The sequence below is a fragment of the Xenopus laevis genome, chromosome 5L, assembly GCF_017654675.1.
Source record: "Xenopus laevis strain J_2021 chromosome 5L, Xenopus_laevis_v10.1, whole genome shotgun sequence".
In the NCBI taxonomy this organism is placed as follows: domain Eukaryota; kingdom Metazoa; phylum Chordata; class Amphibia; order Anura; family Pipidae; genus Xenopus; species Xenopus laevis.
The window spans coordinates 12,933,158-12,958,181 of record NC_054379.1 but is presented as its reverse complement, the minus strand read 5'-3'; the positions used below and the strand labels follow the sequence as shown (position 1 = coordinate 12,958,181).

The 25,024-nt window shown below is 38.9% G+C and overlaps 1 protein-coding gene across 2 annotated transcripts in view; it reads right to left on the bottom strand.

The window, feature by feature from the left end:
- kcnk2.L (potassium channel, two pore domain subfamily K, member 2 L homeolog) overlaps positions 1-25,024 on the bottom strand; it is a 74,951-nt gene that overhangs the window by 12,227 nt on the left and 37,700 nt on the right. For both annotated transcript variants that reach the window (XM_018262591.2, XM_041562541.1), the window contains exons 4-6: positions 7,254-7,414; positions 6,081-6,267; positions 5,437-5,576 (exon numbers count right to left, since the gene is read on the bottom strand). In XM_018262591.2, coding sequence (XP_018118080.1) covers positions 5,437-5,576; positions 6,081-6,267; positions 7,254-7,414 — 488 coding nt within the window. The remainder of the gene's footprint in view (positions 1-5,436; positions 5,577-6,080; positions 6,268-7,253; positions 7,415-25,024) is intronic.

The window sequence follows — 25,024 nt, the reverse complement described above, 5'->3', positions numbered from 1 at the left end:
ATTCAAACTGAATTCAGATGAATTGACACATTAGCACACATTGAACTGTTAGAAAAGTGCAGTTAAATAAGTATGTAGTTTGAACTTCTGGATCGCCTTCTGGTTTTCCCAGGTCAAATTTTTATTAAATATGCCCCATGGTCTTAGAAAACAAAAGGGGTAATTTTTGAAGACCCTGGACATAAGAGCAAATGCAGAATTAGTGAGGAAGCATCAATTTGTCTACTAGCAGGACAAAACTCAAACCTCAGAAATCACTTTAGATTGTGCATGTTCTTTACACTTTGCCCTGCAGGTTGTGAATGTCCCATAGTTTTATGGCAAGTAGCAGGAGCATTATCTTCAATGAGCGGTAACACCAAAATAAATATAAATTCATGAAAAAATACTTTATAAAAGCTCTCAAGCCTGAAAGGTCTAGGAATAGAAAGTAAGAGTAGAATTCTGGAAAAACTGACTACAAGAAAGATATGAAATGTATGCAATGTAATACAGCACTAGCCTTAATACAAGACTGATAGTTTCTAAGACTTTTATCTTCAAGTCTTGCTGGACAACATTTTGTAAAGTATTGCTCAATTTACTCAAAAGGAAAGCCCAAGACAAAGCCCTGGAGATGACGAACTGGTTCTACAACCAAGAAGTTTAGATAATAACCCCAGCATAAAAGTAGAAATCCAACAAGTAATGTGAAACTCTACTGGTCACCCCAAAACAAGATTACAAAAAATAAATCAAGAAATTGAGAGCATCTACACCAAAAACAATCTGAAATTAGATTTAGTCATTTACAGTTTTTCATCAAATTCTGATTCTGAGAAAATGACAATCAATTTAATGCTGAAAGAGCGCTCTCCAGGATTCAATATCTCAATCCTACAGAATAGCTGATTAAGTAATCAGTGTTCAGTGTCAGGCATTATTTCATCAAAGAACATTCAATGGTATTGTAATTTCTTCCAGGTTCCTCAACCTGCTCCTCTGGACTATAATATTACATAAATAAATTGGGGCTGATTCATTATTATACAGTAGATAGATGATAGATAGATAGATAGATAGATAGATAGATAGATAGATAGATAGATAGATAGATAGATAGATAGATGATAGATAGAGATAAACTGCACTGGCGCAGTTACCCATAGCAACTAGTCAACTATTGTTTTACTACATGTTAGGATATGAAAGTAACAATATGATTGGTTGCTTTGTCTAACTGTCTTTAATTTTGCATCTAAGTAAATCAGCCCCCCACATCCCATAAGATACTAATACTTTTCTCTAAATTTGTTTAGCAGTCTATCTAATGATACATACAGTATTACCTTATTATCAATACAGCAGCACAAACCTTCAGAAGACTATGGGTGTTGAGTGTTGTTATGTAGGAACACCCACACTCATGATTGGAGGAACCTTCTGGACTCTTAAAAAGAGCCAAAGTTTCCCAAGTCATATGTGAGTATACAGGACAGCCATCAGAAATCACAGGGCCCTATATGACAAAATTTCCTGGGCCCCCTAGGCTGCGCCCACCACAAGCCCCACCTACAGGTCAGCCCTCCCCAACCCACAGGTCCGCCCCCACCACACAGTAAAAAAAACTAAAAAAATATTGGTGGCTAGGGTTCACACATGTTAATAAAAAATAAAAAGATATTGGTGGCTAGGACCCCACATGAGAAAAAAAAATGGTTGCCAGGCCCCCCCCCCCACATTATAAGAAAATTGGTGGCCAGGGCCCCTTAAACGTCATTGCCTTCCCGAAGTCAGCAGCTCTCAGAAAGATGGGGGGCCCAGCTAATCAAGTAAGTGTGTTGTGGCTGGGGCCCCCCTTACCCTCGGGGCCCCCTACAACTCTCCCCCCTGTCCCCCCCTGATGGCTGCCCTGTGAGTATAGCAACAGCCTGATGAAACAGTGAAGGTCCAACATCTTCTGTGAAGGCCAGGAGGCCAAGATTCCCCCATCTTACCTCACATATTTAGAAGAGTTTGGTAGTTGATCTGCATGAATATTTCAGAATCCATAAAACTGTCCTAAAAGGGTAGGCTGCACAGGCAAAATATAATCAAATACTAAAGATCCTATTTGCTAATAGGAAACCCTTGGAAGAAGAATGGAAAGGCCCAAGACTATCTGTTGCTGCAATTTCATGCATTATGGCCGAGGAGCTTCTACTTTATACAAATGTGATCATCTGGATCAAGCAGAAGTTCCTCAGCACCCTCAGCCATAATCCATAACAATACCTGTACCACTTTCACAGAAACACAGAACTCTGAGCAACCTCTAAACATGCTGGCCCACATGATGTGCAGTCAATTGAACTGTCAACACAAAAAATTGTGACACAAAAAAAATCTTTCAACTCTTTGAATTGAATATGGTTGTAAATTATCGGTTCATGAAACATGTTCAGAAATATTAATGTTACCAAGTTCCAGAACTTAATTGTGAGGCTCACCAGCAACTATAGGAAGGCCTGAGTCTAAGCCTTGATCCCCATACATGGCAGAAGTTATTATGGGGTGTTATGCTGAAAGCATCAGGTAACACCACATGTGTTTCCATGAAAGCACAGGATCCTGCCCTAGACCAGCTCTTCAGCTTATTTACTTTCTTAACAACAAATACTTAAATCTTAATTAATGCTTTATTGGGCTGATTTATCAACTATTGAATTTGGGTTTTTAACCACAGTTCAAGTTTTCAAAACTAAAATGGTAACCTCAAATCAGGTATTAATTAAGCCATAAAAACTGAAATATAAAAGTCAATGGGAGATGTCCCAGGCAAAATGAAAACTCTATTTATTTAGTTTTTTGAGTTTTTCAAAATATTTGTAATCTCACAAATTCGAGGTATTCCATTTTTTCCACAATTTTATTCTATCAAGTTTCTTATTTTCAGATTTTTTAATAAATAACCAAACATTGGTTTTTTTTAAAAAAAAATGTGAGTTTATTCGAAGGAGAAAAAACCTAAAAAATTACACAAATTCTAATTTTGGTAAATAGGCCTCTCTGTGTCCCAAAAGATAAAGGAGAATCCCATTTCTTTTATTTTGCAGCTCACATTGGAGAGTGTGGCATTACCTGGAATATTAACCATGCTCTTTGCAGTAATTTACTTTCTTTTACATACGACTAATTATAGGTCATTATTTGTTATTATGGTTGGTAGGAAAATATGCGTTCCTGTCATCATTCTGTTTCTTCCATTAACCTTTATTAATTTATTGTCCTTGCTGCCTTTAGTGCCATCTCAATATTCCCTTTTAACCATGCAGAGAAATGTACTTCTGGGGCCCGCTCTGCTTTAAGTGCTTCTTGGGCCAGAATATTAATTGTGTTTGTGAGCAAGACAAATTGTAAAAGCCTGACAAGATGAATCTGCATATTGGTCCCAGGCAGTGTCACAGCTGCGGAAGATGATGCATTAGCTGAGGAAATGAAAACAAAGTGCTTACATATTGTAATATCTTCTGTATAGTCTTTATAATTACTTGTTTTTATTTAATGTTGGAGAGATTTCAGAGGTGTAACAGGAGGGGCAATAGATTTTGCCAATGGAAGTGTAAGGGACCAGTGGAGAAATTTTAATTTATACTGCCTCGCAAAGGTTTTTAGACCCTTGACCAATTCACTGAATACACTGAAATTTTATTCCACTTTTAGATACCAGCTTTGCACTAAATTTGGAAATGATTTTGGCCTACTCTTCCAGGCAGCTTGGCTCCAGATCAGATACATAATTCCTGAACCTGCACCTTAGTTTTTCAAAATGCCTCACAGATTTTTAATTGGCCTCACACCTGGGATCTCAGAGTACAATTTATTATTCCATGAAATTGCTCAAATGTTGAAGGGTCCAAAAGGCACTATACTGTATGTTTGTGAAGCATCATCCCATGAAATTTTGAAGACCTTAAGGGCTTCGTAACCTAAAAGAGTTCCACTGATTATCATTTGCATCTGAAACAGCCAGTTGAAGGGCTTAAATTTTGAGCAGAAATGTTACAAATTACATATTTATAAGTCATAAAATCTACCGAATTGCTGTGGGACCTCCCAGAGTCAATTGGTGGACTTTGAAAAGTTTTTGGGGAAATTTCGAATTTGATCGAATGCAATATTCCTTCGATTCGTACGATTCAAATTCGGCCGAATACGGACCTATTCGATCGAAAAACTGACCTATTCGCCCGAAAAAAAAATTTTGACTTAATTTTGATTGGTCTTTTTGAATTCGAATTTCTCAGTTTTTTCAATTCGAAATTTGACCCTTGATAAATATGCCCCCTATTATCTATTTACTAGTAACCAGCACCCAGGCAGTGAACTTTTTTCTGTATTGTTGTGTGCAACAGATTTGGGTTGGATATATATATACATATACAGAGAGAGAGAGAGAGAGAGAGAGAGAGAGAGAGAGAGAGAGTGAGTGTGAGAGAGAGAGAGAGAGAGAGTGAGTGTGAGAGAGAGAGAGAGAGAGAGAGAGAGAGAGAGAGAGAGAGAGAGAGAGAGAGAGAGAGAGAGAGAGAGAGAGAGAGAGAGAGAGAGAGAGAGATACCAACAATAAACTAACTGTATCAGTCTTAAAGGTAAGAAAACCTGCCACACAACATCACCTGGCCGGGTATTCCACAATCTCACTGTCCTCACTGTGAAGAACCTTTTTTGCTGCTTCCAATGAAAGTTCAGTACCTCTAAAGGGATGGCCTCTGCTTCTTAGACCATAAAAGACCATCCACTATCTGTCTATAATTTCCTCTAATGCACTTGTAAAAAATAACATGTCCACATGTCCTCTTGCATGCATCTTTTCTCAGCCACACCCTTGACAGTCTTTCCTCATAGTTTTACATTCCTTTTACCCGTTTATTTACATGTCTCTGCACTCTCTCTAGCTCATTAAATCTTTCTTAAGGACTGCAGCCCAAAACTGCTCTGCATACTCCATGGTGAGGCATTACCATGGATCTATACAAAGGCAAAAGTAAGCTTTCATTCCTTAGGTCAATGCCCTTGCTTGTGTATGACCTTACGTGCCACTGTCTAGAGTTGCACAGTTGGTTATCCATAAAAATCCTTAAATCTTTCTTCATTAAGATGCACCCTAAACATGTCATACAGTATTTTCCCCCAGAATGCTATTCTGAAAACCATCAGAAGGTGCTAGAGACAAAGGGACAATGTGCAGCTAGAATAACACAGAGTTTATGAGTAAATTAGAGGAACTTTGCGAATTACATTGGGGTGGTAGCACAGAAACATGCAGACATGTTTCTTAATTGCAAGATACAAAAGATTGGTAAGTTTAAAGTATAATTCAAAAACACTAATAAATGGTTTGATGACCAATACCTTTATCAAACATATAAAGTTTGTCATTTCTCAGCCAACTCATTCTCAACTGAACTTAGAACTCACCTCCTCCTTTGTCTTCCTAGAGATGACTCTAAGCCAGTCGCTAATCATGCTGAGCACTGCAGCAAAGTAAGCAAGTCCCACTAAGATCCAAAACCATACAACAGGTTTGTAAAAGTCCAAATATTCGATATCTGATCCACCTACCAGAGATAAAACACAAAGGCACAATACGTTAATGACAGTTATGTGGTGAAAACCTGAAGGTCTTAAACCAGGCTTGTCCAAAGTCAGGCCAAATGCGGCCCGTTTTCAAATTTTTCCGATTTTTCAATTCCTTGTTTAAATTAGTTAAATGATGTTAATGGTTCAAAGAATTTTTGTCGAAACGAAAAAGGGTCAAATTCACCCATCCCTAGTCAACAGCACAAAATTAGCTCTTCCTGAATGGAAGGGTGTCATTTAGGGCAGCTGCTTTGGTAAAATTGCTAAAATTTTACTTCTCGATGTCAAACTTGAAATGTCAACCAAATGTATTGTCAAGGTTATTTGTTACTATCCACTTTCAAGGAAAACAAATGCTTTGTAAGCATTTAGAGTTTGTAGAATAAATATTATCTTATACAATCCCACCCTGCTTGACTTGTGGAGGGTGGAGGCAAATCCGTTAAATGGAGTGCTTATTTATTTGGAGAATAAAATCTTACCGGCGACATAGTCCCCAAATCCAATTGTGGTTAGCGTGATAACTACAAAGTAGAAGGCATCCAACGTATGCCAGTCTTCTATGTGCTGGAAGATGACAGCTGGAATAGCGACAAACAGGATGCACCCAAACAGGATGAATATTACAGTGGATATGATGCGGATTTTCGTCTGACTTACATTCCACTTCTGTCAGAAAAAGGCAAAAGTATTGTTATTTGTTTAGAACTGATCGTGCTCGTATTGAAACCATAGCATGCTCTTACCCTAGGCGATGTCATCAATCAGTCCTATTTGGAGAAAATTAGATGTTCACCCTAGGCTTGCATTGACAGGAGGCCAAACTGGAGGAACACATCCATCTTAATATCTTAATATGTTCCAGTGAAACTAGATAATGATACACGGCAGTGTACATTGATTTAGTGGGGAAATGTTCTAGGGAGGATTATTGCTGTAGGTTGTGATTTCGGTGTTCCAGACTTACTTCCCTGTCCGTTAGCTCATGGGCAGAGACACTGATGGCCCGCATTCTATTTTTTGACACAGTAATCTTCTCCATTATTTATAAGGTGAGTTCATGGCTTCTGTGTATTTTAGGCTGTATTAATCCAAATCCCTCACTGGGTCCCTGTAAATAGATTTCTGTTCTATTTGCTCTGAAATTGTAATTGCGCCAACACGTCATATAATATTTAGATATATAGCCCTAGGATTGTCAATCATATTCTCAAGCAGAGATTAATTTCTTGAGACATGTTTTGCTTAACCCTTGGTGACTGCTTGTATTTTTAAAGCAAAGGATATTTATTTATCATTGGATCAATCGTTTGTAAATACACCCTGGCCTTGCCAGAGAAATAAGTCCAGTATTCAGTATAGTAGGTATCAGTACATTAAACTACAACAGTGTTGGGGCACTTCAAGGTGACAGATAAGTATAAATGTCCAACAAAGTGAACAGCATTGCCTTGGAGTGTCCCTTTCTGCTGGTTATTGAAACAGGGCATGGGCTTGAGTCTTAATGGAAAATTCTACAATTATTCTAACTATATTTCTCATTAAAAGCCCAGTAGTCAAACTGGTATAGGGTCTAAACATGATATAACATTAAGAACGTCTATTTTTGCCACCTGATAAAGCTACAGTATTTATAGTACTGCATGTCCTCTTACTTCAAACATATCTTCCACCCGGGCGATTCCTTTGCCAAAGATGGTCCCTAGTTGGTCTCCAACACCGGCCAAAAGAAATCCAAACAACGGAATTCCCAATAAGGCATAAATAATGCAGAATATTTTTCCACCTTTTGTGCGTGGGGAAATATTTCCAAAACCTATAAAGAAAAAGAGAAAAACATCCTAGACATATAACTAAGAATTTGAGAAATACATTTTTGAAAGATGTAGTACATTGAGGTCAATGCATCAAGCTATACTCTTATATATTTTTTATTCCATTACTGTGTGAAGTGAAAGTCCCTTCATTTTTTTTTTTTATATGGATCACTACTACTTGGGGTGCCAATATATGGGCTTGTTAAAGAGAGATCAGCGATATATCTTACTTGCTGTTTTCCTGGATATTCCTGAAGGTCATTTAGGGGGATCTGAGATAGCTGGAGCTACAGCAGAATGAGTTACTGTAAATTACAGTGTTGTATATATCTTTATAGTGTTGGAATGGGACGGCAAATGTTGGTGATGGAAAGTCACTGCATTACATGGAATAAAAGTGTGAAGCCCTACCTGGGCCTACGGCCTATTTGCTTCTTGAGTAGAGATCTACAAATGCAAATTATATTTGTAGACTTCTTTTGACTAGACAATGCAACTCTTTTGTGGTTTGTCAAGGTCATACAGACCGTCTTCTCCATCTGTTTTGTGCATACAAAGTTTGCTGATTAATGACCACTCCTGCTTGAGTCTCTCTAGATATTCTTGTAACACAGCCCCCAAATAATCCAACACATTCCTTATACAATAAGCCCTATCTATATCAGATTGTACCTTAAGGGGCTGATTTATCAAAATTCGAGTCTGCTTTTTTCACAATTTGATGGAAAACGCAGCGACAAAACATGAGCACAAATAAACTTGAGACTATTCTTCAGAACCTCAAAAAGTCAGTATTTATTAAAGAAAAAAAAAAAACCTGTGAAAAGTTGCCAGAAAAATACTCTGGCAAGGTTCAATAAAAGTCATTGGGAAATGTCTCTAAACTTTGTTTTCCAAGTTCAATAAAGCATTTAAGTTTTTAGCCTCATTGAAAATGAATGGAATAATGTGATTCTTTGTGAATAAATGCAGCATAGCATTCGAGAAAAAAAGTTGCAGAAGTAATCAAATATAAATCATCAGCTTGTACAAAAGTTGAAATGAAAAAGAAATGTAAATATGCACATGCTGGCACAATCCAGTGAGCGGGGAAAGTGTTGAAACAACTCATTCAGTTTTTTTTACTCGGATCTCGATGCTGTTAGATATGACTCATTTCTTGAACCGATGCCCAGAATTTAATGTATGTCAGTGGAACACTGTGTCGCTCTATGTCTTATTTGTCTCTAATGCTCAGATATTAGTATAGAATTTCCAGCAAGGATTAGATTCTAAAACTGAGAGAGAGAATCAATGTCTCTGACATCCACCTTAGTAAGCAAGGTATAACGTAATTGTGGGGTGCTAGAGATTATAAACGACATGCCTTTAATGTTAATACTAAAGCCATTGTGTACTCAATCACTTAGGGGCAGATTTATCAAGGATCGAAGTGAATTCGAGGGAATTTTCTAAGTAAAAAAATTCGAAATTCAAAGTAATTTTTTTGATACTTCGACCATCGAATAGGATACTACGACTTCAAATTTACTTTGAATTTGATTCAAAGTAAAATAGTTCGAATATCTGACCATTCGATAATCGAAGTACTGTCTCTTTATAAAAACTTCGACTTCAATACTTTCAAATTAAACCTGCCGAAGTGCTATGTTAAGCTGGCCATAAATGCATAGATCCAATCGTACGAATCAACCTAAGATCAGACTTTCCCATTTCCCGACCCGCCACTAACCATTCAGATCAAAGTCTTACCATTTATCAAAATAAAGTAGTAAAAGAACAGATCAGCCGATGTTCTGCCCCTGACAGCAATCGTATGAAAGTTATGTCCGACAAAGCTGGTGACAGTCTCCCACTGAAAATCGTACGATCGGCAATACACGCAGAGATATAATCGGCAGGCGACAGAAATTTTCTAACCTGTATGATCGACCAAACGACCGATCTCCGCAGGAAAATGTCGGGACTCTCCACACACGGACCGAAAATCGTACAAATCCACGAATCGTTCCAAATGACCCTAGCAACCGTGCATTAATTTGAAATAAGGGACTGGAATATGAATAGGAGAGGGCCCGAATAGAAAGATGAGGAATAAATACGTAGCAAGATGGGGACAGTGACCCCCATTTGAAATCTGGAAAGTGTCAGAAGAAGAAGGCAAATAATTCAAAACTATAAAAAAGAAAAAAATTAAGGCCAATTGAAAAATTGCTTAGAATTGGATACGCTATAACATACTAAAAAGGGTAACCACCCCTTTAAGTTGCTTATTTCTTTCATGATAAAGTAGTGATCCCAACCAGTGGCTCATGAGTAATATGTTACTCATCAACCCCTTGGATGTTGCTCCCAGTGGCCTCAAAGCAGGTGCTTATTTTTGAATTCCTGACTTAGAGTCAAGTTTTGGTTGTATAAAAAACAGGTGTTCTACCAAATAAAGCCTCCTGTAGGCTGCCAGTCCACATATGGGCTACCAAATGGCCAATCACAACCCTCAGTTGGCACCCAGGAACATATTTTATGCTTGTGTTGCTCCTCAACTCTTTTTACATCTGAATGTAGTTCACAGTTCGAGTAAAAAATATTGGGGACCCTTACACTAAAGACACTGGGGGTCATTTATCAACACGGGCAAATTTGCCCATGGGCAGTTACCCATAGCAACAAATTAGTGATTCGCTTTTTAAAGCCAGCTGCAAGTATAACAATGAATGCAACAATTTGATTGGTTGCCATGGGATACTGCCCACGGGCAAATTTGCCCAGTGTTGATAAATGAGCCCTTCTGTGTATTGCACTTAAACACACACATATCTATCACAGAGGCATAGGTATAGCAGAAAACTCTCAGCACAGTAATAGATATCCCAGTATCATCAGCAAAGTAAAAATTAATTGTTTCTTATGACTTTATTAGTAGTGTAGGGCCAGCGTTACTGGTTGCACACGAATATTCCCTTTTGAACGATATAGAGAATAATGTACCCCTAAATAGAATGATAAGGATGATTTAGTACATTTCAAAATTTAGAGACAAAGGAGAAGAGACAAGAGGAAAGTGTTGGAAACATTATTGACTGTTCTGCTTTCATTTCCCACGCAGAAATCTACAATAACAGCACTAGGTCTTTAAAGGGATTAAGGGATAAAGGGATGTCATGGGAAAACATGTTTTTTACAAAATGCATCAGTTAATAGTGCTGCTCCAGCAGAATTTTATACTGAAATCTGTTTTTCAAAAGAGCAAACACATTTTTTTATATTTAATTTTGAAATCTGACATGGGACTAGATATATTTTCAGTTTCCCAGGTGCCCTCAATCATGTGACTTGTCCTCTTCAGTCATTCTTTACTGCTGCACTGCAAGTTGAGTGATATCACCCCACCTCCCCCCCCCCCCACCAGCAGCCCTTCATCAGAACAATGGGAAGATAACCAGATAACAGCTCCCTGGTAGATATGAGAATAGCACTTAATAGTAAAAATCCATGTCCCACTGCGACTCCTTCAGTTACATTGAGTAGGAGAAACAATAGCTTAACTGACAGCAATTCCAACATGAAGCATTGGGTCTTTTTGAACACACAGGATCAGGCAAAATGACTTGAGATGGCTCCTACACAACAATATTACATATATATTTATATGGTTCATGAATAAAATTTTATGTGATAGAGTAGAGTGAATTATTTATATGGTAGAGTGAATTATTTACAGTGTAAACAATGAAATTCCTGCCAGCCTCATTAATACCATCACCGATTCAAAAAATATCCACCTACAATTGTATAAAAACACCAGAGAGGACATCAGAGGAGCAATGTAGATGTAATTATATAAGGTATTTCTTAATTATAGAACAGTATCTTCAGCTTATGTCCTATAATTTAGACAGGATCCTGAATTTATAACTTGAGGACACGAAAAGGTATTTGGATTGGATTACTCTTAGCATGTTGTTTTCATTACTTGTATAAACAAATTTTAGAATTATCATAATATTAGGAGCAACGAGTTATGCTTGTATTTGTTAAATAAATGATAGCATTATGTTAAAGGAGAACTAAACCCTAAAAAAGAATATGGCTAAAAATGCCATATTTTATATACGGAGTGTCACGGCCGGCACCCGATACCAGAACAAATGCCAAGCACCCTGGTCTCGGCTCGGCTTCACCAGTAGTGTGACCACAGTTGGGCTTCGGGAGGAGCCATCAGCTTACTTGGGTGCCACCTGGACTTAACGAGGGGTGCAAGGCGAGATGTTCTGGTTGGCAAAGGGGCACAACTGTTTAGCAGAGTCTTTAGGCCGAAGGTCACGGTACAAAGGTCAAGGCAAGCGAATGGTCAGACAGGCTGGATCGAGGCAGGTGGATATCAGAATCGTCAAGCAGGCAAGGGTCAAAACCGGGTATCAATCAGACAGATGGGATCAGGCAAGAGAGTGGTCAAAGTTCAGGCTGGGTCAATATTCAGAGTTCAGAGTAGTCAGTATACAAGCAGGGTCAAACACGGGTTATCAAACAATAATCAAGGTCAGGATCAGCAAGCACAAGAAGCACCAGGATATCAATCCTATCACAGGCAATGACAATCAGTGGGCATGCCCCTTTAATACTTTTAAATTTGGCGCCATTGCGCGCTGACGTCATTACGCCAGTGCGTATGCGCCTTTAAACCCGGAAGTGCGCATGTGCGCATGCACTAAGAAGCCGGCGCAAGAAGAGAAGCGGCACGGCGTCCCTGCCGTCCCCCCACTAGACTACCAGGGTGAGTCTTCGTTACACTGAGCTTAATGCACCAGCATAAAGTTTCAGCTTGTCAATAGCAGCAATGATCCAGGACTTCAAACTTGTCACAGGGGGTCACCATCTTGGAAAGTGTCTGTGACACTCACATGCTCAGTGGGCTCTGATTGGCTGTTGAGAAGCTAAGCTTAGGGCTCGTCACTAATTATCCAGCAGAAAATGAGTTTCCCTGGCTGTAATATAAGCTGATGCTACAGGTTTGCTGATTATTAAATTCTGATGCTAATTGCACTGGTTTCTGTGCTGCCATGTAGTAATTATGTGTATTAATTACTAATCAGCCTTATTATTGTGACATTTCTATTCTATGTGTACTGTATATTGTGAGTGGGTCCCTAAGCTCAGTAAGTGACAGCAGCACAGAGCATGTGCAGTGAATCAGCAGAAAAGAAGATGGGGAGCTACTGGGGCATCTTTGGAGACACAGATCCCTACTGCTAAAGGACTGTGGTTGCCTTGGGCTGGTACAGAAGCACAAAACATCATGTACAACATTTCTAGCTATTTCTTTAGTTACACTTTAGTTCTCCTTTTATTAATACTCTGCTTAGTGATCATACATATTACAAAATGTTAATATTTGCAGAACTAATCTTATCTGAAGTCCTTTGTCTCACTGAATACACAGCATTTACTCAAAATCCCAGTACATAATATTGGCATCTGCAATAAGTACTGGACTCGTAGCAAATTCATATTGGTGTTTAGACAAAGAAAGGATTGGTCTCACTTCACTCATAGAGCTGTAGTGAAGAGGAACCTAATCTATGCGAGCGACATCAATATATACTTATCTAACTGAAATATATACTTATCTAACTATTTAAGACTGAAATTCTTCATAAAGACCCAAAAAAGGAATCATGTGTATAAGCAGCTTGTTTCTTTTCTATGCTCTTAAAACCCATGAGGGCATATTGCTGTTCATGCTTCTTTTTATTTTATTTGGGATCATATCTTTGGGCTCTGGGGTTGTTTTTAGTAGCAGATATCAAGCTGCAATAAGAAGTTGTTCCTTCCTGCCACTGGACCCCTTTACCCCTCTTTCCCACACTATAGGATGAATGTAATTAAATTCAAGCTTTTGCTATAATTCGAGAAAATCACAGCTAGGCATTTGAAAATATTGAACATTTTTATTTAAAAAATAAGAAAATGTAATTTAATATTTAGGGGCAGATTTATCAAGGGTCAAAAGTTGATAAAGTTTGAATTTCAAGCTATTTTTGTGTACTTCGACTAGGGAATAGTCCAAATTCGATTTGAATTTGAAAAAAAATTTGATTATCGAAATGTACTGTCTCTTTACAACTTCAAATTCGACCATTCGCCATCTAAAACCTGCCAAATTGCTGTTTTAGCCTATAGGGGACCTCCTAGAACCCATTTGGAGTCAATTGGTGGACTTTGAAAAATCTAAGGTTTTTTTTGAAAAAACTTTGAATTGAATTTGATCGGATGCGCTATTACTTCATTTGTACGATTCGAATTCGAACGAAAACGGCCTCTTCACCAGGAAAAAAAAAAGATTTTTTTAATAAGTTTCTGTTGGTCTTTTTTTTTCAAATGTTTAAGTTTTTTTTTATTCGAAATTCGACCCTTGATTAAGCTGCCCCTTAAAAATGTATTAAAATTTCCAATAAAAACTTGCCAAACATCTATAGCTCTAGAGCTTTTACCCCTGACAAAGGTCAACACACTCAATATATTCTATCGTAGATTCCTGCCTATTACAGGTATGGGATCCATTATCCGGAAACCGATTATCCCGAAAGTTCTGAATTATGGAATGGCCGTCTCCCACAGACTCCATTTTATCCAAATAATGCAAATTTTTAAAAATGATTTCCTTTTTCTCTGTAATAATAAAACAGTAGCTTGTACTTGATCCCAACTAAGATATAATTAATCGTAATTGGAAGCAAAACCAGCCTATTGGGTTTATTTAATGTTTACCTTTTTTAAGGTATGAAGATCCAAATTATGAAAAGAGCTGTTATCCGGAAAATCCCTGGCCCAAACATTCTGGATAACAGGTTCAATATCTGTAAATGTTATGGGATGTACGTTATGTAAACTCAAGCTATTTTATAATTCCAGTATTTTTTTTCTAACAATGAATTGAAAAATTCGAATTTTGCAGAGATCGGGTTTTTTTGTGAATTAACACAATTGAGTTTTTTGATTCAAATTCATTTGTAAATTTATTAGTTGTCAAGGAAAATTCATGACTGTGAAAAAAAATTATTCAAGAAGATTTTTTTTTTTTCCGGAAAACAAATAAATTAGAAAGTTTGTAAATCTGCCCCTTTGTCCTTTCGCTATATCATTCGTGTTATAGCAAATGAGTTAATGTACATTACAATGCAACATCCAATTACAATACAAATGTAATTTCCTTTAACAGCATTGCCAATCGATTCCTCAAGTTAAACCACAAAAGATCTGCATGGATCTGCTGGTCTTAACCAAGAGAAAATGTATCCAATCTGCAGAAATCAAGAATTAAATATTCATTGGCTTATCTCTCATCTAGTATTCATTGATGGCATATTCGGTTGAGCAAATTAACTTAGCATTTCCATGCATTTAATATTGAATTAGTAGCTACTGTGTTTAGCAACAAAGCACAAACAATAAACAATATCCAAACAAAAATACAAAACACAAATGTAGAGACCCTGAGGGTTAGGCATCTCCGCAGGGAGTTTGTCTCTGTAGTTTAGACACCTCAAGGGCAGATTTGCTAAAGGGCGAAGTGACTAACGCTGGCGAAGATTCGCCAGCGTTACCGGTTTCAGGGACTTTGCCGATTTACCACTCATGGGCACGCTACACAATTTCAAAGGAAAGACACACTCGGGCAAATTCACTAAGATTCGTAGTTGCGCCAGGCGTAACTTCGCCGCACTTCGTCCACACTTCGCCAGGCGTAGTTTTGCCAGCGCTCCGCAAATTCACTAAAATCCGAAGTTGCGCTCAGGGGTAGCGTAAGGTTGCGAAGTTGCGCTAGAGTTGATTCGCTAAGCGAAGCGAAGTTAGGCTAGTGATGGTTAATTTGCATACGGCGCCAAATTCAAATTTCAATGGAGGAATACGTACAATCACTACAAATGCCTGGGAAACCTTTAAAACATCAAATAAAAAATTTTTTGCCCTACACATGTGCCCACTGTATAGTTAAGTTGCCATGAGTTAGGAAATGTAGGGGGGAAGGAGGGGAGCCCCAAAAAAATTTTCAATCTTTTTCAGCCTATCACCCATAATATAGAAAAAACGCCAGCGTTTTTTGGGACTTAGAAAAATTTTTAAATTTTTTTGAAGCAATCCCTATCTACTCTATTGCGCTTCGCCTGGTCTGAGGTGGCGAAGGAAGTCTAGCGTAAAAGGTAGCGTTCAGTACAATGCGCGCGTTAGTGAATTTGCGAAGTAACGAAAATGACCAATAGTGATGGGCGAATTAGTGCCGTTTCGCTTCGCCGAAAAATTTGCGAAATTCGCGAATGGCGGAAAATTCGCGAAACGGCGCCGGCGCCCGTTTTTGACGCCGCCCGTTTTTGACGCCGTTGCCCGTTTTTTTGACACCGGCGCCCGTTTTTGACGCCGCCGTCCGTTTTTTCGGAAAAAATTTTTTTTGACGCCGGCGAATTTTTGCCGCGAATTTTCGCGGGCGTTTCGCAAATTTATTCGCTGGCAGCGAAACGCGCCTGGCGAATAAATTCGCCCATCACTAATGACCAACGCTAGCGAATTGACGCTAGCGTTAGGCGCTTCGGCGCTTAGTGAATTTGCCCCACTGAGAAGTTTCCACCTTATATCAACCTCACTTCAGCTTATAATATCAAAAAAGAATGGGAATAAACTACGCCTGAAGCCAGTAACAATTCTACAAAGAACAAACACAGAACCAGAGGTATAAACATAGAAATCCATAGGAAATGGCTTCATCTTTCCAACTAATGAACATCAACTTCATCACTATGGTGGGCCACTTGTTTAAGCCGTTACTGAGGAACAAGGATAGACGCCAGATAAAGAATAAACTATGTTTCCCTAATTGTTTTTGTATACCTTCCTAAGATACAGAATGGAAGATCTCCAACTGTGGTAAGACATCAGAAGTAAACATATGGCTTCATAACCCTAAGTCTCTGCTCACTGATGCCACCCTTGGTACAATGTGCTTCAATAAACTTCACCTTAGGAATGGACTCATCAGTCAAGTGTCCTGTGTGAGGCCAATATCACCTACAAGAAGAAAAACAAAAAACAAAGGAGAGCTGTCACACTCTTATCTCCTAGTATTAGGCAAAATGTATCAGTATTAAAAAGAGTAATGGGTAAGTCATGCTGATGTCAACCTGACTTCATATACCCCTCTGTCTTATGCAAGTGACTGGGCAAAATAATTCTACATCCTGCATAGAACTAAAAGATTGTGATGATGCAATAATGTGTTTTGTGGTCATTTATAGTTTTATATAATCCACCTGAGCTTTATAAAATTGAAAAAATAAATATATGCAAATATATGGAAAATGAGGTAGTTCACATGTATCTGCTCAATAAGGAAGATATTATCCTGACAGCTTAAATAAGGATTTTGTGAGTGCTCCATCATTGGATAAATAATTACAGCCCTTTATTTTACTATAAATTTCATTCTCAATTGCCCCTTAGGCTTTGTATTCGATCTAATAAGATACAGGGATGCCCATTTATTGAAGGTTGAATTTTAGTGGTATTAGAACTTTTTGAAACCACGATTAAGTTAATTAGGGGTCATCTACTGTATGAACACTGGGCAAATTTGCCCTGGGCAGTAACCCATGTCAACCAATCAAATTGTTGCATTCATTGTTGCATTTTCACTAAAAAAAACCACTCACTGATTGGTTGCTATAGGTTACTGCCCATGGGTAAATGTGCCTAGTATTGATAAATGAGTTTTTTTGGACAATTTCTAGTGGAAAAGTTAGAATTTTAGAGCTTTGTAAGCTTTTGTAGACCTTGAATGAACTCACTACTTTTTAGTCTAAGAAAAAACTTGAATGTAAAAAACTAGAATCAGTCAATTTGGGTTAACAATCCAAAAACTCCAATAGATTGAGGTGTAGGTGAAAAAAAAACTTGAATCACTCAAATTGATCAAGTTTTCGAGCGGAACCCACCAAAAAAAACCTGAAAATCATGAAGGCTATTGACATCTTCAAATGGTTCAAGGGACCTCTACCATTGACTCCTACATGACCTCGAAAGGTTTCAGATCGTGAATTTTTGAATTTGAACTATTCCCAGCTTCGGGGTATAATAAATACATTTTGTGAAAATATAGAACTCTAAGGGGCAGATTTATCAAGGGTCGAAGTGAATTTGAGGGAATTTTTGAAGTAAAAAAATTCAAAGTATTTTTTTGGATATTGCGACCATCGAATAGGATAGTATGACTTAGACTTCAAATTCGAAGTAAAATAGTTTGAATATTCGACCATTCGATAATCAAAGTACTGTCTCTTTAAAAAAACTTTGCTTTCAATACTTTGCCAAATTAAACCTGCTGAAGTGCTATGTTAGCCTATGGGGACCTTCTAGAGCATTTTTCTACGTTTTTTGAAGTCGAAGAAAAATCGTTCGATCGATGGATGAAATCCTTCTAATCGTTCGATTCGAAGGATTTAATCGTTCGATCGAACGATTTTACCGCGACCGCAAATGGCCAAATTCGATGTAAAAAAACTTCTAAGTATTCCAATTCGATGGTCGAATTTTGAAGCTTTTTCTACTTCGAAATTCGACCCTTGATAAATCTGCCCCTAATTGTTAGTAAATCAGCCCCTAAGATTCTAATCTGTTTCTTATTATACGTTTATGTTTTTACTCTCACCTAAGGCTTTAAATCTAAACTATAAATATGCTTACAAAACTATAAACCTCTGTTACATCTTAGAAGGTACGAGTGATGTCAGAGTATGTGACATTCCTATCTTGGTAACATGCAGGTAAACAATGTTCAAAGGAAAAAGCCACCAATTGATGTCATGATGTTATATGTCTTCGGCTTGGACAAAAATAATAACTACGATCCCCAGCAGATTGCTCGTGTAATGCAGCTGGTTGGAAAATGATTATAGAAACAGGCTCATTATCTTGGAAATGGGAAAAACAAGTCAACTCAAGCCACAAAGAGTTTTCATGCAAAGACAGTTATCTGTTAGGCAGATTTATTTTTATTCAAAGATAAAATGGAGCTACATGAAGAACAAAAGCAATGTATTAATATGGAATACACAACGCATATATTTTTAAACCAGATGTTAGCTAGTGCCGAAACCTGTACAACTTAAAGCTGGCCATAGATGTTGAGATTTTTAAAAGATCAGATCCTGATCGTGAGACCACGATCTTCTCAGAACGATCGTACGAATTGACCATCAACTAAAAAGACCAATTTGGCAGGAAAACAAAGGGGAGCTGCCTGCTTGGCCCTGCAAACATAGATAGATTACACTGGGACCGACAAAGATTTTTTGACCTGGCTGATCAATTTCCTGACAGATGTCGGCCGAAAAATCGATGTACGATCGTTCGAATCCCACTAACCGCACGATAATTCGGGCCTTCTCTAAAATCGGTCGTTCGGCAAGAAGAATCGTCGCGTCTATGGGGAGCTTTAGACCTTATTTGTAAAGTGTCAAAGTTTGAATTTTTCTCCATTTACAAAGGTGGAGCAATTTGAATGAGTTTATAACAGCATGAGGTGCAGTTGTTTCTGCTTAACTCACAGGCTCAATATGAATTAATAATGATGATGATGATGATGAGAATAAAGGACAAGGAGTTGTGTTCAGTGGTTCAGTGCTGCTGCATACAGGAAGGGTGGGCAGCACATGGGCATCTCATTGACAAAAGTGGGATGGTTGTGCGTTATCATTAGTGATGGGCGAATTTGCGCCGTTTCGATTCGCCGGAAAATTTGCGAATTTCGGGCGAAATTCACAAAACGGCGAAAAATTCGCAAAACGTCGCCGGCGTCCGTTTTTTTTTTCGACGCGGCAAAATTTTTTTTACTGGCGGTGAATCGCGCAAATTCGCGCCTGCCGAATAAATTCGTCCATCACTAGTCATCATAAGAAAAAGAAAGGAGTGGAATATGGTCCAAGATACTTAATGCCTTCTTAAAGGAGAAGGAAAGACTTTGTGCACTTGCGGGTGCCAAATATTAGGCACCCCCAAGTGATTGTATTGACTGGGAAAACTACACTGGCCTGGGGTTATACCAGTGAACACCACAGAGCGATCCTCTACCGGCTTCTTCTTTCTTCAAATTTCCCGGGGCAGACGCATGCGCAGTTGAACAATATAGGCGACTTTTTAGTTAAAGTTTGGCTTTCTGCTCTACTGCGCATGCGCAGCCAAACGAAGAAAAAGGAAGACGGAAGAGGATCGCTCCGTGGTGCTCACTGGTCTCACTCTAAATAACATGCTTTCTCCTAGTATGGTCAATACCAAAAAAGAATCGCACACCACCTTGCTAGTGACAAAAGGAAATTTTATATGCGGAGAAAAGAGATATGTAGTATGTCCATACATGAAAAAAAGTGATAATGTAAACAGCAAAATCCATAAAATTAAACATTATATTAATTGCAATACAAAAAATGTGATATACCTAATTACATGTCTAAAATGCCAGAGTAAATATGTGGGCAAAACCTCACTTAAATTGAAGGAAAGAATTCGAGAACATATTTCCGATATAAAAACCAAAAAAGAGACTAAGGTTTCTAAACATTTTCATCTGTGTAACGCTGGAGATTTGAACTTTTTCAGTATCAAGGTATAGAAAAAGTTTATCTCAATAACCAGGGAGGTGATCTATCTAAAATTTTGTCTCGAAGAGAAGTATATTGGATCTTTCATCTTAAAACTAGAATACCTTGCGGTATGAAATCCGAATTCGATGTAACGTGTTATTATTCTTGAAAAGCGGTTTACATTCTCTTTATATTCAATACAATTTAATAATGCTCGGATTAAATGGAGATGAATGTACGTTTGTATATGTATGTGTACTTGCATATGTATGTGTATATGTGTGTATGTATATATGTATATATATATTACTGGGTCTAAGTTCAGGTGCATTCTTATTTAACATTATGGGGCAGATTTATCAAGGGTCGAATTTCGAAGTAGAAAAAGCTTTGAAATTCGTCCATTGAATTGGAATACTTCAACTTCGAATATCAAAGTCGAAGTTTTTTTTACATCGAATTTAGCCATTTGCGGTCGAAGTAAAATCGTTCGATCAAACGATGAAATACTTTGAATCGAGCGATTCGAAGGATTTCATCTATCGATCGAACGATATTTCTTTGACTTCAAAAAACTTAGAAAATGCTCTAGAAGGTCCCCATAGGCTAACATAGCACTTTGGCAGGTTTTATTTGGCGAAGTGATCACAAACAAGATAAGGGAGCACCACCCATCAATTGAGAAATCCAGCGGATGGTGTGCAGGGTTAAGGAGATAAATATTGAGAAAAAGGAAGAGAAAAAGTTAACCCTTGAGATTGCACCACCCCATCCAGGAGCCTTGAAACCCACGGAACAAGGTTAAAACTTAACTTTTACTACTAATTAATTAAAAAAGATTGGTCCAGAGAAGCATTTAAATCCAAGTTAGGCACAGGGAGACAATGAACCCTGATTAGGTAAAGCGAGATTTGCCTGGGTCAAATGCAACGCTAATGTATAGAGTCTGCAGTGAGCCACTCCAGTTTATACTGAGTAACTGCAATGGCAATTCACAAACTAGTGCAAATCTTGGTGCCACCAGTATTGATCCAAAGATGAAACTGTGTAGATTTGCGCTCTGCCTTACTTCCTTCTCAGTTGTATGCATCAATCCTCTCACAGAGATGTACCAATCATCCCAGGATATCCACTAAAAGTTGAAAAAGAGGAGAGCACTCATACGCAGATTAACCGCTTGTGATTATTTATTATTCATGCTGCTTTACACGACATGTTTCGGGCAGGTGTTGCCCTTTCTCAAGTGAGAAAGGGCAACACCTGCCCGAAACATGTCGTGTAAAGCAGCATGAATAATAAATAATCACAAGCGGTTAATCTGCGTATGAGTGCTCTCCTCTTTTTCAACTTTTAGTGATTGATCCAAAGATGTCAACAATGAGAGTGATTCAGATCTTGACCCGGTTTTCTGACTTCTGACGGTTTTCTGACTTGTTCCGATGAGATTTGCTCAAGAATTGTGTTTAGCAAATTTTGTCCCGTTTCGCTGAAAAATTCGACAAATGACGAAGTCAATTTTTTAACGAGCAACATTTTTTATGTGCGCGGCAATTTTTATTGTTCTAAATGCATTGAAGTCAATGGGTGTTTTTTTATGATGAATTTTTTGCTGTAGTTTCGCTGAAAAATGTGCGGAAATACGGAATTTCTAACTGGTGAAAAAATTTGTTCATCACTAATTGTATACATTGTATGATGCATAATCAATATAGCACTGAGGCTGAACAAGGAGCCTCCATAAAAGTCAACCATCTGGAATTGTTCACGCTGGAGAAGAGGCGCTTAAGGGGTGATATGATAACTATTAGTGATGGGTGAATTTATTCGCCAGGCGCAAATTCGCGCGATTCCCCTGCCGGCGAATAAATTCACAAAACGCCCGTGAAAATTCGCTGGCGAAAAAACTGACACCAGTGTCAAAAACGGACGCCAGCGTCAAAAAAACGGACGCCGGTGTCAAAAACAAGACGCCAGCAACGTTTTGCAAATTTTTCGCCGTTTCGCAAATTTTGCTGCAAATTCACCCATCACTAATAACTATGTATAAATATATAAGGGGATCATATAATAATCTCTCTAATGCTTTATTTACCAGTAGGTCTTTCCAGCTGACACAAGGTCACCCATTCTGATTAGAAGAAAAGAGGTTCCGCCTAAATATTGGGAAGGGGTTTGTTACAGTGAGAGCTGTGAAGATGTGGAATTGTCTCCCTGAATCAGTGGTACAGGCTGATACATTAGATAGCTTTAAGAAGGGGTTGGATGGTGTTTAGCAAGTGAGGGAATACAGGGTTATGGGAGATAGCTCATAGTACAAGTTGATCCAGGGACTGGTCCCATTGCCATTTTGAAATCTGGAAGGAATTTTTTCCCCTCTGAGGCAAATTGGAGAGGGGGGGTGGGGTTTTCACCTTCCTCTGGACCAACTGGCAGTTAGGCAGGTTATATACATACGTAAGGTTGAACTTGATGGATGTGTGTCTTTTTTCAACCGAACCTACTATGTTACTATGTAAACCTTTGCTCACTTGCTGTATTTATTAAAATCTAAAGCTATGTCCAAAATACCTCTGCCGAGATTGACTTGAGTGTGAAATCCCCCCCCCATGATTCCACTGCTTATAAACATAATGCTAATAAAGCTGTGAGTTATACTGCCATCAACACAAACATCTCAGAACAGCACAGCTATTTACTAAATGACTTCATTAGTACATTCGGTAATGTATTTGTAAGACAATATTGTTCAGGGAAGGATTAGTCTTGTGAAGGGCTACCGCTGATACAGTTTATACTTACTGATGATATAGCTATCAATTTAGCAACAGAATTACAATGAATGTGCAACCTGCCATGTAACATATGGTTGTTAAATGAATCAGCATCGGGGCTTGTTATGCTTTAAGATGAGACAGTTTTAAAAGCCGTATCATTTGGGGCCTGATAGGTTTCCCTGTCTCCTGCACTTTTCTGCCTTCCCTATACACCCTGTGTGTGTCATACTCTGCCTGTCCTATGCTCCCTATTTTTGCCAAACTCTGCCTGCCCTATGCTCCCTGTGTGTGTGATACTCTGTCTGCCCTATGTCCCTTGTGTGTGCCATACTCTGCTTGCCCTATGCTCCCTGTGTGTGCCATACTCTGCCTGTCCTATACTCCCTGTGTGTGCCATACTCTGCCTGTCCTATGCTCCCTATTTTTGCCATACTATGCTTGCCCTATGCTCCCTGTGTGTATCACACTCTGCCTGTCCTTTGCTCCATGTATGTGCCATACACTGTCTGCACTTTGCTCCCTATGTGTGCCATACTCTGCCTGCCCTATTCTCCTTGTGTGTGTCATACTCTGTCTGCCCTATGCTCCCTGTGTGTGGCAGCATCTTGCATAGAACTGTCTGTAAACCTTTTCAACTTGGTCTATATATATCGCCCCATCATCAATTTTATACTTGATCATACAGACCCTTTGGTGATGAGTAATTCATCGATTAATCTACTGGAAAGCAACAATATCCAATCTACAAAGCCTAATTATAAGGAATTGCAGGATGCACAGAACATTACAGGATAATTGGCACCACTCTAGAAAGAATGGCTGTTTATTGATTTGTCAAAAGGTGCGCCCAGAGTAAGAGCCAATTTAGAAAGGCAGGATACTGTACAAACTGTTTGATTGATATAAGATGTACTGAATGCTTATTTCTGAGCTATTGCATACATGCAGGGGCGTATCTAGAGAGGAAGCAGACCCTGTGGCTGTGGCTGAAGTATAGGGCCCCCACGAGGCCCTAAATAATGAGCAATTTCAACATATATTTGTAAAAAAAGGACAACCTCTGGTATATATGTTGGGGGCCCTACATTTGCTGTGGGGCCGAGTAATATCTAGTTACATAACTGCATACATGATCTCTGTAAGATAACATAGGGGATGGATTATCAAATTGGGCAGACATGGAAGGTGCAATATTTATCAAAGCTTAAGGTAATGCTTCAGAAACAATGTCCACACTATTATCAAATCTGATACCTGTGGTATTTACTGCCATCTCTTTGAGCAGTTGAATTTGCATTGTGGCATGGTAAAACTCAGCTCTATGTATCCACTCTTTAGGTGATCTTGTATGCTTGTATACCTCAATTATTGGTGCTCATTTGGTGACCTTGGATCTCTCCATATATGACCAGCTTAGGTTCGGACCAAGAAACTCATGAATGTGGTCCAGCCAGTATAAGGGCTCTAAAATAGGCTTTGGTAGAGCTAAATTGTAAGCTCTGAATATATTAGGCTTAGTAGAGCCTCTGTAAGGTACCTTTGGTCACAGCTCAGTCTTCTCGTGGGCGCAGGCGCAGGGGTGTGCAGGGTTCTGCGCATCCATGGCGTCTGTTTCCGGCGCCCGCGTCTTTGCGCGGGCGCGCGTCCGTTCATTCGGGCGCGCGCGCGTCACGACGGTCGCGGGCGCGCTAAAGTTGACGCACGGCGTCCTGACGCTGCGTCCTTACGTTTGGCGCCAATCTGTCCCTATTTATCCTCGTCGAAAAAAGCAAACAGCGCTTGGTGATTATTTTCCTTGCTCCTGAACCTTTGCTGTTGTACCTCTCTTTGAACTTGATTCCTGGATTTTGACCTTGGCCCGTTTCTGACCACCGCTTGACTTCTGCCTGCCTATCGACCCTGCTTGTTTTGACTACCGCTTGTACTCCTCCTGCCTTCTGACCTCGGCCTGTTTCTGGTTTGCTTGAACTCCGCCTGCCCTTCGATCTCTGCCTGTCTACGGATTCTTCTCTACTCTAACACGGCCTGCTACCACCACCTGTGAGCTCCTGCTGTACACTAAAGCAGTTTTAACTGCTAAGCTCTTCTCCAGTGGCTCCTACCCTCCTGGCACTCCTGACAGAATCACCAAGCCAGAATGGAGCCATCAGAAGAGTTGCCAACTCTAGTCGATCTGTCTCAACAGATTGCTGCTCTGACCCACATTGTG